This window comes from Heliconius melpomene, chromosome 1 (assembly GCF_056956725.1).
Source record: "Heliconius melpomene rosina isolate 202511_hmr_F chromosome 1, ASM5695672v1, whole genome shotgun sequence".
Lineage (NCBI taxonomy): Eukaryota > Metazoa > Arthropoda > Insecta > Lepidoptera > Nymphalidae > Heliconius > Heliconius melpomene.
Genome location: NC_140389.1, coordinates 4067047 through 4081496, shown reverse-complemented (window position 1 = coordinate 4081496; position 14450 = coordinate 4067047). Strand labels below are relative to the sequence as shown.

The 14450-nt window shown below is 33.7% G+C and overlaps 1 protein-coding gene across 1 annotated transcript; it reads right to left on the bottom strand.

Moving 5' to 3' along the window:
- Positions 1-200: 200 nt before the first annotated feature.
- On the bottom strand, positions 201-8334 carry LOC146540992 (uncharacterized). The gene is made up of 15 exons (XM_085195758.1): positions 8241-8334; positions 7645-7748; positions 6834-6905; positions 6552-6701; positions 6060-6258; positions 5615-5785; positions 5055-5218; positions 3973-4104; positions 3697-3771; positions 3018-3197; positions 2431-2556; positions 2044-2138; positions 1611-1797; positions 1090-1129; positions 201-366 (listed from the first exon to the last, which is right to left on the bottom strand). The coding sequence occupies exons 1-15, from the start codon at positions 8332-8334 to the stop codon at positions 320-322; spliced, it is 1836 nt and encodes a 611-aa protein (XP_085051884.1). The 3' UTR covers positions 201-319.
- Positions 8335-14450: the final 6116 nt, after the last annotated feature.

The following is a 14450-nucleotide window of genomic DNA, read 5'->3' as shown; positions in this document are numbered from 1 at the left end:
TCCCACTTGGGGGAATGTTTAATATTTTCATTTCTTCGCTGTGGTGACAAAGCACAGTTCCGCCACTCTGTCGAGTGCAATGCCTCCTAAATTCGGCGGAAAGTGTGGAACAGAGTGTCTTAACACTAGGTTCCTTCTGTCTACTACCACTACCTACCTAATATTTTATCATATTACAAAAAAACACATTTATTCCGCTTCGAAAATAACATTTATTATTAAGTAATAGTAGAAACTAAGAAATCTTCTATATCGTCGTTGTAGCTTCCATTAGAGAGCCAATTAACATTTTAAAGGCGCATTTCAATTAAAACCGACCCTAATCTTCCTCCTCCTCCTCTTGCTGCTCTTGCACTTGATCAGCGACTTCCTCCGTCTGCAATGAGCGGTTTGTTTGTAATTACTGAGAGCGACTAAAGCTTCTTGTTTTACTATTATTTTCTATAATAAATTGATTATTAGACATGTTTTTATATAAATATGTGAAGCAAAAACTTGTATGGACAGAAGAGTATGGAATTTGGTAGTCAAAGATTACGTAAAGAAGGATTGCAGAATGCTAATATTTTTTACTCCGTCTCGTTAATCCCGCTAGGGATACAGCGTGAAGCATAGAAAATACACTTTTGTATAAAGAAAGATATAAGTTAATGGAAGTCGCCATCATCATTTGTCTGAGAACACAGAGGAAATGAAAATATTTTCTAAATCTATAGTTATTGCTTATGTACAAATGGAGTTCGAATCCACAACTTCCGTGTTGACATATTATAGCTTCTTAACTGCACCTAAAAGGTATTTTTTTACTGTTACTAGATATAAGTTGTAAATGAAAACTAAAATAATATGAATATTTGAATTTTGTATCTTCACACTGGCTTCCCTCTGCCTACCCTGCTGTGTGCGGGATACAGCGTGAAGCTGATTTAAATTTTTTATTTATTTTTATTTGAATATTACAAGAAAAACTAAAAAAAATAGGTTTTTTACCATACATTGCTGTGAAATTCTGCTTATATTTCTCCAAACGTTCGCCGTTTGAACAGCAAAAATACAAGGCTTTCGTATAAGAGTAGTAAAATTTAACACAAAGTACCTCAGACTCCGCTTCGGGTTGGACGACAACTTCCTACAATTATAGTCTTGTTATAAAACTACCCTCATTTTAGTTCTATTTTGGACTAAAATAAGGGTACAAATGTACAGAAATAAGGTTCGTTTTAGACACTGTTGGTTTGGATTTTCAGTTTTCCTCTCAAAGTAAACTGTACGCCGCTATGCTCTTGAAGATAACGTAAAATGTTAATAATAGTTTCTACGAAGAAAAGCAAAATGAACAGTGGAAAATCGTTGGTGGTTTTAAGTTTATTATTTTTAGAAAATGTTATAATAGTTTTAACGTAACGGGATTCGAACTTGAAAACTTGGAACTGTTTCTAGGAGGTGCGAAATTGTACGTTTTCTAAAACTATTTTTATATTCTTAGCGTGAAATAATACTTAATATTTTTTTTATATGCAAAGGTAATTAATCATATTTTTAGATATTTTATTTTCAAAAATATTATTAATATTATTACTTGTAATTTTTAACAAATTTAGAATAAGAACCTGCTCTTCCTCTTCCTGTATACTCTCTTCTTCCTCGTACTCATCCCCATAGCCCACTGGGAAAAGAGTTAGACAGTCTCGTTCTCCACCCGTGACGTCATGGCTGATGTAACACGGGCTCAGACCCGCCAACTGCAAGAGCGGTAAGCTCCGTTTCCTCGAAACCATTACTGCAAGGCGATCTTTGCTATGGAGTACAAACAATAAAAATACATAATATAAACTGTATCGATCTCATCGTGGTACAGTTGTCAGATGGACAGTAAATACGTTGGTTGTAGATTCGATTCCTGCTCGGGGGCATGAGTTGAAAAATTGTTTTGATATTTAAAAAAAAACTATAGAGAAGTAAATATATGACGATTACTCATTTGCTTAGCGTTTAGTGCTTAATGACGTATTTTAAAATATGAATACATATATATAATCTCACTGTCTTGCCCTATGTCTTGACATCTTGTCGTACTGTTTTATAGTGAACGCTACATGCTCGGCGGTGTTCGGATCGTCACCTACGAACACGCCGTACTGGAATCAATTATAAAAAAATATATACATTAAAAGAATCAATTGAGGACGTCATAGGCATAAGTAACTGTAACGCGAAGGTTGTGGGTTCGATCTCCATTCGGGGAAATTATAACATAATTATTAACACTACCTTCCCTCTGCCTACTCTGCTATGTGCGGGATACAGTGTGAAGCTAAAAAAAATTTCACCATTTAAAAAAAAAATTCGCAATTTTTGAAGTCTCCAAACAAAAGTTACTTCCAATATTGAAAACGACGTATGAAATATCTAGACTGTAATTGAGCTTACGTTGAGCACCTCTCCGCGAAATTGGTCAATCACCTCTTTGACTTCATATCTTTTATCGATCGTGAACATAACGAGTATATGAGGAGGTAGGAACTCAGAGTCTATCTCTGCCACTTGGGACACTACCTTTAAAATGGAAAAGATAATATTTATAAAGTAAAACTTTTATTAAGGTATAAGGTTTATAAATAGGTTAAATTCTAATAGCAAGATTCGAATTTATGTCTTACACTATTCTTGGGATTTTTTTATAATATTAGAAAAACCAAATCAAAAAAACGAATATTTTTTTAAATTTCACATGGACGATATGTAATAAAAGTGGCTTTAAAAGGTCCTAATTTTTAAATTTTAAGCGAGTACAATTCAAAATATACCTAATATTATTGAATGTAAATCTATTTGCGTCTATGTTAGATAGAAAGAAACGTTTTTTTATAAGTTAGGAAAGGAACAGGTAAATTTTAGAAAACAAGAAATATATTGTTATGTTATCTGCTCCTATTCCGCAGGATATCTGAAGAAAAAAATTACGACACGAAGGGGGGGCCACGATAATGTAGATAGCAATGTAATAAAATAGAAACCTTAGGATAGAAATACGCTAAGCCGTTAGCTTTGGCCAATTCGTTAGGCGGTGTATACAGGCCCGGTACGAAGAGACCCCCAGGTGGAATGTACTCTTCATCTTCTATAGATACGTCTGAGTGGAACTCTTCCTCTTCTTCTACCTTTTCCTTTTCTTCTTCAGGTTCCACTTTCTCTTGCTTAATATAGTTTAGATTATTAAAAATAAAAAAATATTTGCTCTATAATGAGAAAAAATAAAAAATATATATCTATTAGATACGATTTTGATGTCAGCAAAATTTTCAGAAGTAATTTTCTTTTTTTATTCGTAGTAAAAGTTCTTATACATTATAGAGACCTTCGATGCAGGCTACATAGCTTCGATCCTCACTCGTTGGATTATATTTTAAACAAGCCGACCTGGGCGGCTTCGCACGCTTGAACTATACGAATATTTATTAAATAAGTTAATGAAATTATTTTCAGATTATGGGGTGAATTCTAATAAGCAAAACATTTATTTTTACGCTCTGGTTGACAAATTGCAACACTCAATTGTACTCAATACGCAATGTCTCGAAAATAGGGGGAAAAGTAGGGAATGGAAGTATGAATGGGTATGGAGAGTCTTTACACTAAGTTCCCTCTGTTTACCCTTATATGTGTTATTGTTTTTAATTACAATTTACTACTTACCTCTTCAGTTACTTTTTCTGTTTCTTCACCTTCTACTTCCTCTTCACCAGGTACAGGTTCTGGTTCAGCTGGTAGCTAAACGCAAGTTTCGTTTTTTAAAGTTTCAGTTAGGTAAATTTCAAAACTTGACAGCATTGTGTCATCGTGAGGCAATGTCTCATTTTTTATGCTTGATGATTGCGAGTACAATCGTATTTGATTGTATGGTTTCTAGCAAATCGATCGACAAAAAATGGGTTACAAGTGATGCTTATCATATCAAAACAAGTTACTAACTCCAGCTTGAATTCTCGCCATTCTCTCCTCTTCCTGCCTTTGCTTTTCTACTCTTTGTTTTTCTTCTTCAGCTTCTCTTGCAAGACGCGCTTGTTCTGCTGCAAGACGATCACGTTCTTCTTTTTCGTCACGCTATAATATTTAATAAGAAAAGTAACTGAATAGAAACCAGTTGTGGCGCAGAGGCACAAGTATGCAACTGTAAGCACGATGGTTGTAGGTTCGATTTCCACTTGCGGAAATAATATATTCCATATTTTCTTTTATTCGGTGTGGGAAAACGCGGCGTTTAGTCGCTACTCAATACATGGGATATAGTGTTTTAATAGGAATGGAGTGTCTTAACACTAAATTCCCTCTGTCTACCCTACTATGTGCCGGATATAGCGTGAAGAAAGAAAAGAAAGTGATATAATATTTTATTCCTTGGTATATTTTATGCCCATAAAATTATATTCTACATCTCCCATTCCACCAGTGCTATTCTCGTTATATGGCAATTCGAGCGTACTCTTTAAATGTGGTAGATATCATTCATACATTATTCAATTAATAATTAGAAATTTGTATGAAGTATTGAAATATGAGAGTAAAATATTATCAAATAACTTTCTAAGGTTAATATAGAATTTTACTAACCATTTTACTGTTATATTAAGGACAACAGCTGAGTAGACGAACTATCTAAATAGTTTCACCCCGTAAGAAAGTTCTTAAGCAAAGTTTTTAACAAAATTGACTCTATTATAGAAGTTAAAGGAATTTGTCTTATAGCAAGTACAAAGTTTAAGGTCTGTAGCTCGAAAGTTAAATTAAAATAAAAACCTAGACAGAAATTTATATTGAAAATAAAACTATTTTAGAATACAAAATTTTAGGTTCAGTGGCTAAGTAACCTTAGTTCAGTTACTAAGTAGGGACGGACAAACATAGTGTGTAAGATTAATTATTTAATTAATTGTCCCGAAAATGGGGAAACAAGTGTCTTAACATTAGATTTCCTCTGCCTATCCTGCTATTTGCGGGATACAGCGTGAAGCTACTAAATTGATCTAGAAATTTAATAGCATACGAGTACTTACCAATTTTTGCAATTTCGCTTCATATCGCTCTCTGCGAACTTCTCTAGCAGTTTTACTGATAGTGGCGTATCTTTCATACGCCGGTATTGGTGGCACTTGTTTCTCTGGCGGTACATCCTCTTTGGGCACTGGAATTTCCTCGTAGAGTGTGTGCCTCATTAATCCTAGTAATAAATATTAAAAAACAACATAAGAAATGTAAAGTATGCGGCTGTAAACGGGTCGGTTATAGGTTCGAATCCCATTTGGCGGAATGAAATATATAATATTTTATTTCATTACCATGTCTCGAGAATTCGGCGCAAACTGGGGAGCGGAAGTGCTTTTATGGGAACCTAGTATTAAGAGACGCCGTTATTTGCGTATCACCCATTTTTTAACCGACCTCTGTAAGAAAAGGAGGTTCTCAATTCGACTGTATTTTCATGACATTACGTGTTGCGTGTACTGCACTTTATCTTGCTACCGGAGAGGAAAATTGAAAAAGAATTTCATTTCGCCGAACAGGAATCAAATTTACAACCGTCGTGCTTATAGTTCAATTCAAAAATGTTACTTACTAACAAAATCTCGACCATCGTTGTCAAACACCTTAAACAGCACCACTAAAGCTTCCCCCTTCATCAGAGCGTGTACGCAGGCCTCATTGGGATCTACATCACTCATGTAGAGAGCCTCTTTTACACCTTCTTCTGTCATTTCTATCGTTTCTTTTGCTGCTACTTGAACATCTGAATATTATATAGAAGGTATTTATTTTTTTAATTCACGCTGTATCTCTCTCAGTTTTCACTGAATGGAGGTGCGGCTCCAGAATTCCACGCCACGCTTGGTTTCGTTACCAGAGCGAGGTACGTTTAGTAAGTAATAACTTTATATTATTCCTTTTAACGCCTACCATCACGATCTCGCGTAAGCTCAATTGCCAGTGTTTCTGTTTATATAACTATAAATTTCATTGTCTAAAATATCTTTCCAAATTTATCCTAAAAAAAACCAACTAACTTATCAAATCCCACTTCTCGTACAAATCCAAATGAGCCTTGTGACAATGTGGCCAGTATAATATGAAATTTAGATTCCGAATATGCCGCGAGAGACGTTCACAGATCCTTTTCTTTCTAGCAGCAATTGTCAGTACTTTAAGTCTTTCAGCTACTTCCCGAGATTCTTCTTCAAGCTTTAAATCTTCTTCTATTTTTGCCTGCAACATAAGCGTAGCGTATATATTTACGGGTAATTCTTATTCTTATTAAAAGTTGTCACTGAGAGTGGTAATTCAGTATATAGTTCAAGTATAGTTAAGTTTCTTTTGTTTCGTCAAAACACTTCCTTCTCCACTTGTACTCCGGATTTGAAATATTGCGCTTCGAGTAGATTTACAGATAATTATTTAAATATAATTATTTTCTCGACTGGATATCGACCCCAAAGCATGCTGTTTACAAACGTCAGATGATATTCTACTGTGCCTCAAAGTTTAAATATTATACTTACAGCTTCTTCAGGCAACAATTCATCAATCTCTTGTTTCGGTCGTTCTATTCCAGTCTCTATTTCTTTTTCCATCAATCCCATTTCTTCTTGAATTATTTTACATAATTCTAACCCATTTGCACCAAACATTGCTCTTGTTAGTTTACCTTTCTAAAAGCAGTTCGAAAGAAAATATTAAATTAGTTTACAATAAGTCCTACAAATATTGTAAAAATATAGACAATAGTCACGTTTTTGTTTCTCAAGAATGGAATTATGTGAAAATATATAAAATTTACTTACAAATATAAACAAAAATACTGGTTCACTTTTGTTCTTGAATCTTGATAGTGCATCTATTTTGTCAGCCAGAGCCTATAAAAGAATATTACATTAATTAGTTTGCTTCTTCACCACTCGTGCCATAGTGCTCAAATTGTATCGTTGAGTTTCGCCACGCAACATGTTGCATGCACATTTCATGAAATGTCTCGATTCGCTGATCGCTTCTCGCACTCGCTTCGAAATAAAAGTAAGCAATTGCTTCAAATGGGAACGAATCTACAAACATCGCATATAAATGAGATGCTGTGTCAGTATATTTTTTTTTATTTTTTTTTTATATAGTTGTTTGTAGTTGTTGTTTGTTATATGTATTTACACCCTACTCACAATTTATTTATTTTTTTGATTTTCAACGCCTCAAGGTTGCCTGGAAGAAATCGCTATTTCAGCGATAAGGTCGCCTATTGTACCATATTCTTTTACTTGTATTCTTCTATTTCTTTTTTGGGTGTACAATAAAGAGTTTTATTATTATTATTATTATTATAACACGAAACACTATAATGCTACACTTTGTTTAACTTAAGTAGCAAATCAAAAATGAGTTCAGCTTATAAAGCCGAATATCAGTAGAAATTTAATTATTTAAAACACAAAACAGGGATATATTTACTATCAGCAATATTTTTAATATAAGCTTTTACAAATATTGCTGATAGTAAATATATCCCTTGCAAAGAATTTTAACGGATTACCACCACATTCTGTGTTGGCGTTGAGATGGAATTTAAATGTGCAATAGGAATTTTAATAATTTAATTTATCTAACCTTAACCATGTAGATTCTATCTTGGCCAATTTCCAACTTCCCCTTCCGTATAGCATTTCCGGTCGCCAAGCAATGTCCACAGAATTCCGAATATACTTCCATACCTAGAATAATTTAATAAACATTTTTTTATAAGCATTTGGTCGTTCATTATTTCGAAATATAAGAATAAATTAAATTATAGTTATACATATATAGTTAAAAAAATGTTGTCAAAAAAGCCATAGTGGCGCAGTGGCACAATGCGACTGAAAACGCGACGGTTATGGGTTCGATTCCTACTCGGGGGAATAAAATATTTAATATTTTCATTTCTTCGCACTTGTAATGAGGATTTACGTGCTTTGGCACAGCTTTGAGTTCCGCCACCCAATGAATGTCTTAATAGTAGCTTCCCACGTTCCCTATGTCTATCCTGAAATGTGCGAGATAAAGCGTGAAGATAAAAGAATACATAAATAAATTTAAAAGATATGCATTTTTGGTGCTGACTCTATTATTAGATCAACTATAATAAGTAAACTTATATATTATACTATTTATCTTAAAAGTTCTTATTTAATTAAATTTAATGTTAAATTTTATGTAAATCTTACAAATTAATTGATCGAAATGCGTATGAAGAACTTCTTCAAACTCTTCGTTGTGTTCTATGCTTTCTTGGATAGTAACTTGTCCTTTTCGAGCCATTGTTAGTTGTTAATTTTTTTATGTATTACTTTGGCCTTAAAATGCTTAATTTCTATATTTTTGCTTCGGATTAAAATATAACTGTGAAGTAATCTATTCGTAGTTCTTTTTTATTGACATATGTCAATATTTTTTTTTTCAATAATAAATAAGAAATAACTATTTTTGTCCTTTATAAATATAAACAGTCGAAAAACATTTCATAACTTTTATATAATAATACACTTTTTCTTAAATAAAAGTTTATTTTACGAAAAATATTCACATTCCAATACCATATTCCATACCAATTACCACCTTACATACATAAATCGAAGTTGTATTAAAGAAACTGAAGGCGTACGATGTTATCCCATTTTCTTTTTATGTCCCTGTCGAAAGAAATAACCATAAAACATAGTGAAATATTGTCAGAAGTAAAATATTATATTGATAGATCAATGTTTGGTTAAGTTTTGTGTAAGGTAGGAAAATCGATATCCCCTTAGGACTTTGTGTAAGCCAATTCAAATATATAATTTTTTTTTTAATATAAATGTGATGATAAATTTGACGCCGTTATGGCACAGCGGCATACCATTTATCAAAAGCGTTGATTTTGGCTTCGATTTCTACTCAAAGGAATGAATCATGAAAGAGTGCAACGTTGAGTTTCGCCACTCTGCACGTAATGTATTCAAAATTGGGTACGTAGAGGTTAAAGGTGTCATGGTAGTGGGTTCCTTTGGCCTTCCCTGCTGTAAGGCAAACAGGCAGAAAATAGAGTGTTACTCTAGGGTCTCTCTGCCTACCTAAATAAAGACTTTAAGATGAGATGAGAAGAAAAGAGATGAGCTAGATCAATAAATGTTTTTGTTTAGCTTAATGCTACCAAAAACTTATTATTGATCTACATGCTGCCGCTCATAGCAGAATAACCTGGAAAACTAGTGTTAAGACACTTCGTTCCCCTTAAGAAGCTTTAGCTCCCCACATTCCGCCGAATTCTGAAGGCATTGCGTGTTGAGTTAACGCCTCGTTATGCCTAGTTACCAGAGCGAGAAAATTAAATTATTAAATAATTAATTTCTTCGAGCAAGAATCGAATCTACAACATCTCCCGCTTACAGTCGCACGTCTGGCCTAATAGCCCATTAGGTATATGATATTATTATATTAATTAATGATATTAATACAACTAACACTAAACCTATTGTATTGCCAAAACAATTAGTCCTATTAATTACATGGCCGCCTTTGTATTATATTTCAAGGAATCGGACATAAGATTATATATTTCCCTTTGTTCGTAAGTAGATATGAAACCGTGTATTATAATTATATGTAATAATTATGGGCATATCTTGAAATTTTAAATGAATTTCTTAAACCAGATTAATTGGATATATTTAGTATTATACGTTTTTCGAACGTCGAAAGTTGGAAACGTTGGGTTCTTGCTATTCTTACCTAAAAAGCATTTTTTAAATATACAGACGAAATTGAAAAACAGAGTGATGATAAGTTACAAGTTTATTATCTAACCGGAACCTAATAATAAGAAATTAGGCCAGAGACAGAGAGTTCCGCCACTCAACATGTAATGCCTCTGAAATTCGGTGAAATTTGGGGGCGGAAGTGCCTTAAAACTAGATTTCGAGATTCCCTCTGCCTACCCTGCTATATGTAGAATACAACGTGCGTTAAAAAAATGGAACTTCTACAATTTAATATTTAATCTAAATGATTTAATATCTTACTTTGTGCAGTACCTTCTGGCTAAAGGCACAGCTTTCAAAATCATATTTATTAAACAGATTACCTCTAATAGAATTGAAATCGACGAGCCTTTGCTAACTTTAATCCAATTATTTGTTAGGAGCGGGTTGATTTAGGTGGATATATTGAAAATATTCCTGTTTTAAGTTTAGGCTTCTAAGGAAAATAGCAACGATAGTTCAATATTATTACACAAAATACCAGGTTGTGTAAAACTTTGACCTTGATTTTTATAATTTCACTTCTCGGTTACCAGCGTCTAATTGTCATGGAAGAAGATAATTGTGGCCACAATTCTAATTTGGGGGAAAGAATTCTCTCTGAGAAGATAAAATGAGCTGCTGATTTCATCCTGTCAACGCTCTCTATCCTTTGAAAAATGACACAGCATCCCAGTTGTAGGTCCTCAATGGTAACTATCCTAAGAGCTATACGTCCTAAGTTTAATTATTCACATCAAACAATCAAGTTCACGCTCGAGCTCGCCAAGTCTTAATTACTTTGTAGATTAAAGACAAGTCGGTTATAATTACATTTAGATGTAAAGAAGTTCTGTAGAAATTATATTTCTTATTTGAAAACGACTTATTTTTAATTAAAAATCCAAAATATTATAACTATTACAAACATAATGGCCAGTCGCGGCGCGGGGGCGAAAGTGTAAGGTTGTGGTGTAAGCGTGATAGGTTCTGGGTTCGATTCCTGCTCGAGGAAATTAAATATTTAATATTTTCATTTCTTCTCTCTGATATCGAGGGAAAACACTCTAAATAGAATGAGTAAAGTTTCTTCATCTAACATGCCATATTAAAAGAAAGAGAAAAAAGTTTTTCATTTTTAAATCTATTTTATCTAGCTTTTCGAACAGAACAGAATAAAATATAAATAAAAAAAATCATGACGAAGATAGCACAATCTTCGCATTATTTAAATTGCATATAAAATGTGTATTATTTACCATAATTTAAATAAATAATATTATACTTTGCACTGTAAATCCTTCGAAGAACAAAAGTGTGGAAGAATACTAAATATTTATAACGGCCTGCGAGAACAACTTGAATTTAAATAAACTATAACACTACAGCTGTGCTTTATTTATACAAAGTATAAAACTTAGTAGGGCGGTATGTTATTTCATTTAAGTGTATTTAAATTTATTTCGTGTCAGCTTCACGCTGTATCCCGCTAACGGATTGGTAGGCAGAATTTAGTGTCAAGACACTTCGTACTTCACTTTCTGTCCACATTTGAAACATTGCGTCTGTCTTGCGGAATTCAACGCCGCTGCTTGTCTTGCCAGCTTTCATTGCACGTACAGCCATAGCACGTAAGAGTTATAAACGATCTTTACTAGGCCACCGTAGCTTCTCTTCTTCTTCTATCTTGCCCAAATTTTATACATATTTCTTTGTAATTCTATATACGCATATAAGCAAAGGTACTTTATTCGACATTTCCGCTTCCGGCGACAAAAGAGAATATCTTTCAATACTATCCTTTGTTCCGACATCAAAGACTTTATTGACGTCGATAGTTCTTCACGCAATGAGATTCTACTCGACGTGACGAGGATCTCTGGAATCGAGATTTATGTGTTATTGTGGTATACAAATAATTTATTAGAAAATGCTTAAAAATTTGAAGATAGAGAAATTGAAACCACCTTTCTTGGAAACAGGCCAAGATGATTTTTGATACGTCTACTAAAACATATTTTAGTTACCCAAATGTTGAATAACGTTTTAAAAATATTAAGAATATCTAATATTTTTTAGCTTCACGCTGTATCACGCAGATATAGCAGGGTAGGAAGAGGGAACTTGGAAACCTAGTGTGTGTGAAACACTCCGTTGGCATTAAAACACTTACGTTTCCCACTTTCAGCCGAAAATTGTAATAGTTTTTTTTCAGTTGCCTCGTTACCAAAGCGAAGAAAAGAAAATATTAAAAATTTCATTTCCCCGAGTTGGAATCGAACCCACAACCGTCACGTTTATACGATGGCTGTAGATTAAATATCTAATATAAGTTTTTGTATAAGCGTTAAATTTTAAAATAAGTTCATCATAGAGATTTCACCTTATGTAAGCAGCTTACAGGAGCTTATGTCTATTTAATCTTATTGTGGAAACGTCTAAGCTAGGATTCTACATAAAGCTTGATACAGGATCCTTCAAAAAATGTTTTTAAACAGTAATTTAATAAAATTTAAGCCATGGAAGCCAAGTTTTCATTTTTCAGTAAGGTTATTTTTCGCCTGTGTGCGATACATCACAAATTTTGTATATTTCACATGTTTTTCAGCTTCTAGGTTGATTTGTATTTCAGAAAAAAATAGGAAGAATGTTTAGTTTTATATTTAAACTAGCGACCCTCTTGCGGCTTCGCCCGCTTTTACTACTGGATTATTCATGTAATGTATGTTTGCAAAGCACTTAAGATAATGTGAAAATTAATTAAACCCAAATGCAACCCGCATTTTTGTAGTTTCAATAAGGATTTTCCAATTGTTTTACACAGCAAGGAATTTTTAGTAGGTACCGTAATTTTAAATCTGTGCTACTAATCTTTTCAAGTACTTATTAAAATATATTTAAATGACTATTTTTAGATGGTGAAATGACTATTTTTAAACGGAAGAAATTATAAACAAAAACCTACCTACTAATAACTACTACAAAAAATGTGAAACCAAATATATCACGCTTAAATAATACATTCAACTCCAATTATCCAATACGTGCAAACGCATCTAACTAAATCTTCGTTGCTATAGAGGCAGCCGGGTTTTTTTTTTCGAGCTTGTGGTTAATGCTGAGGGGGTATTCTGTCCCTGATGAAAAGCAAGCACGACGTGGCTGCCTGTGAGGAAAATGAAATAAAATGCATGGGCCGGGAATCGAACCCGGGCCGCCCGCGTGGCAGGCGAGCATTCTACCACTGAACTACCGATGCGTGTAAGGCAGGCGGGCGCGGCGGACGCATGGCGAGTGGCGAGCCGTTTCGCAGCAAGGATTTTTTTGATATTGTAACAACTTCTAAAGTACTTATTAAAATGAAAAACAGTAAAAGACAGTTTCTAAAGACAGTTTTCAGGTCTACATTAAATGGCCAACGTAACTAATGTATTTATTTATATGCTGAGAGTAAGGGATAAGTGAAACTTGAGTAACATACAGCTGATGTGTCAACGGCAGGATGTGTCAACAATTAAATGTGTTTTTCTGTAAAACTATTCGCAATTTCGAAATAATGTAAAAAGCAAATTTTATCTTCGTGTAACGTAGAAAATTAATAAAGTATTTTAAAGGATAAGGATTAATACCATTATGGAAAAATATCCCTCACAATAAAAAATATATTGAAATTATTATTTTTAGACAGAAATATGATCACTACACGTTATTCTTAAAAGATACGAATATGCTCTCGCGGACTTTTTTGTAGATCTTATTAAGAGGAACAATACTCCAGTACATTTTTTTCATGTAGTACTTACCATTAGAGCAGCGCATGCACGAAAGTGTCTCAACGGGTAGGACTTTATACACATTTATCGTATTTATGTTAATTTACATAAGAATGTACAAATAATAAACTATATATAAACCTTCTACGAAAAACACCCGACTTAATGGTGAAGACCGCATCAAAATCCGTTGGGTGGTTTAGAAGAAGAAGAGTTAGAAACAACAGACAGACACGAAAAGCGACTTTGTTTTATAAGATATAGGATAGGATGTACAGAAAATGGAGACTGGAGTGAATAGCATATCGCGCAGTTGATGCAACAATGACGTAAATACAAACGGGAAGGGGGACGGGAAGCGGATGGGTGCGAAGAGCTGAAGATCGAGCGTGGTGGCGAGAATTGGGGGAGGCCTATGTCCAGCAATGGACAAAAGATGGCTGTCGATGATGATGTCGATGATATATTACCAAATAAACAAAGTATATAAAAGCTGATTGTTTTATTTGCAACAATCTATAGATAACTTCAATCAATTTATCATTCAAAGGTGAAACAATCCATTTACATCGGTAAGGAAACAAGACCGCATGCAATTACTGGCTGCAACGTCCACTTCAAATCTATATTCATAAATGTACGATCAGCAGAATAATGATAGTATAAGAAAATGATAAGTTGGTTATTTTATATACATACGCCGTCATGTTATAGATAAGTGAGATTGCGTCCTGTGAGTTCGATATTATTTTTTGGTAATATTTATGAATAAAATAGAATGAATTGGTAGTTTGCTGTAAACACGACGATTGTGGGTTCGATTCTCACCCAAGGGAAAGACTTGTTTTCATTCCCTAGCTTTGGCAATAAAATAAAACGTTGAATG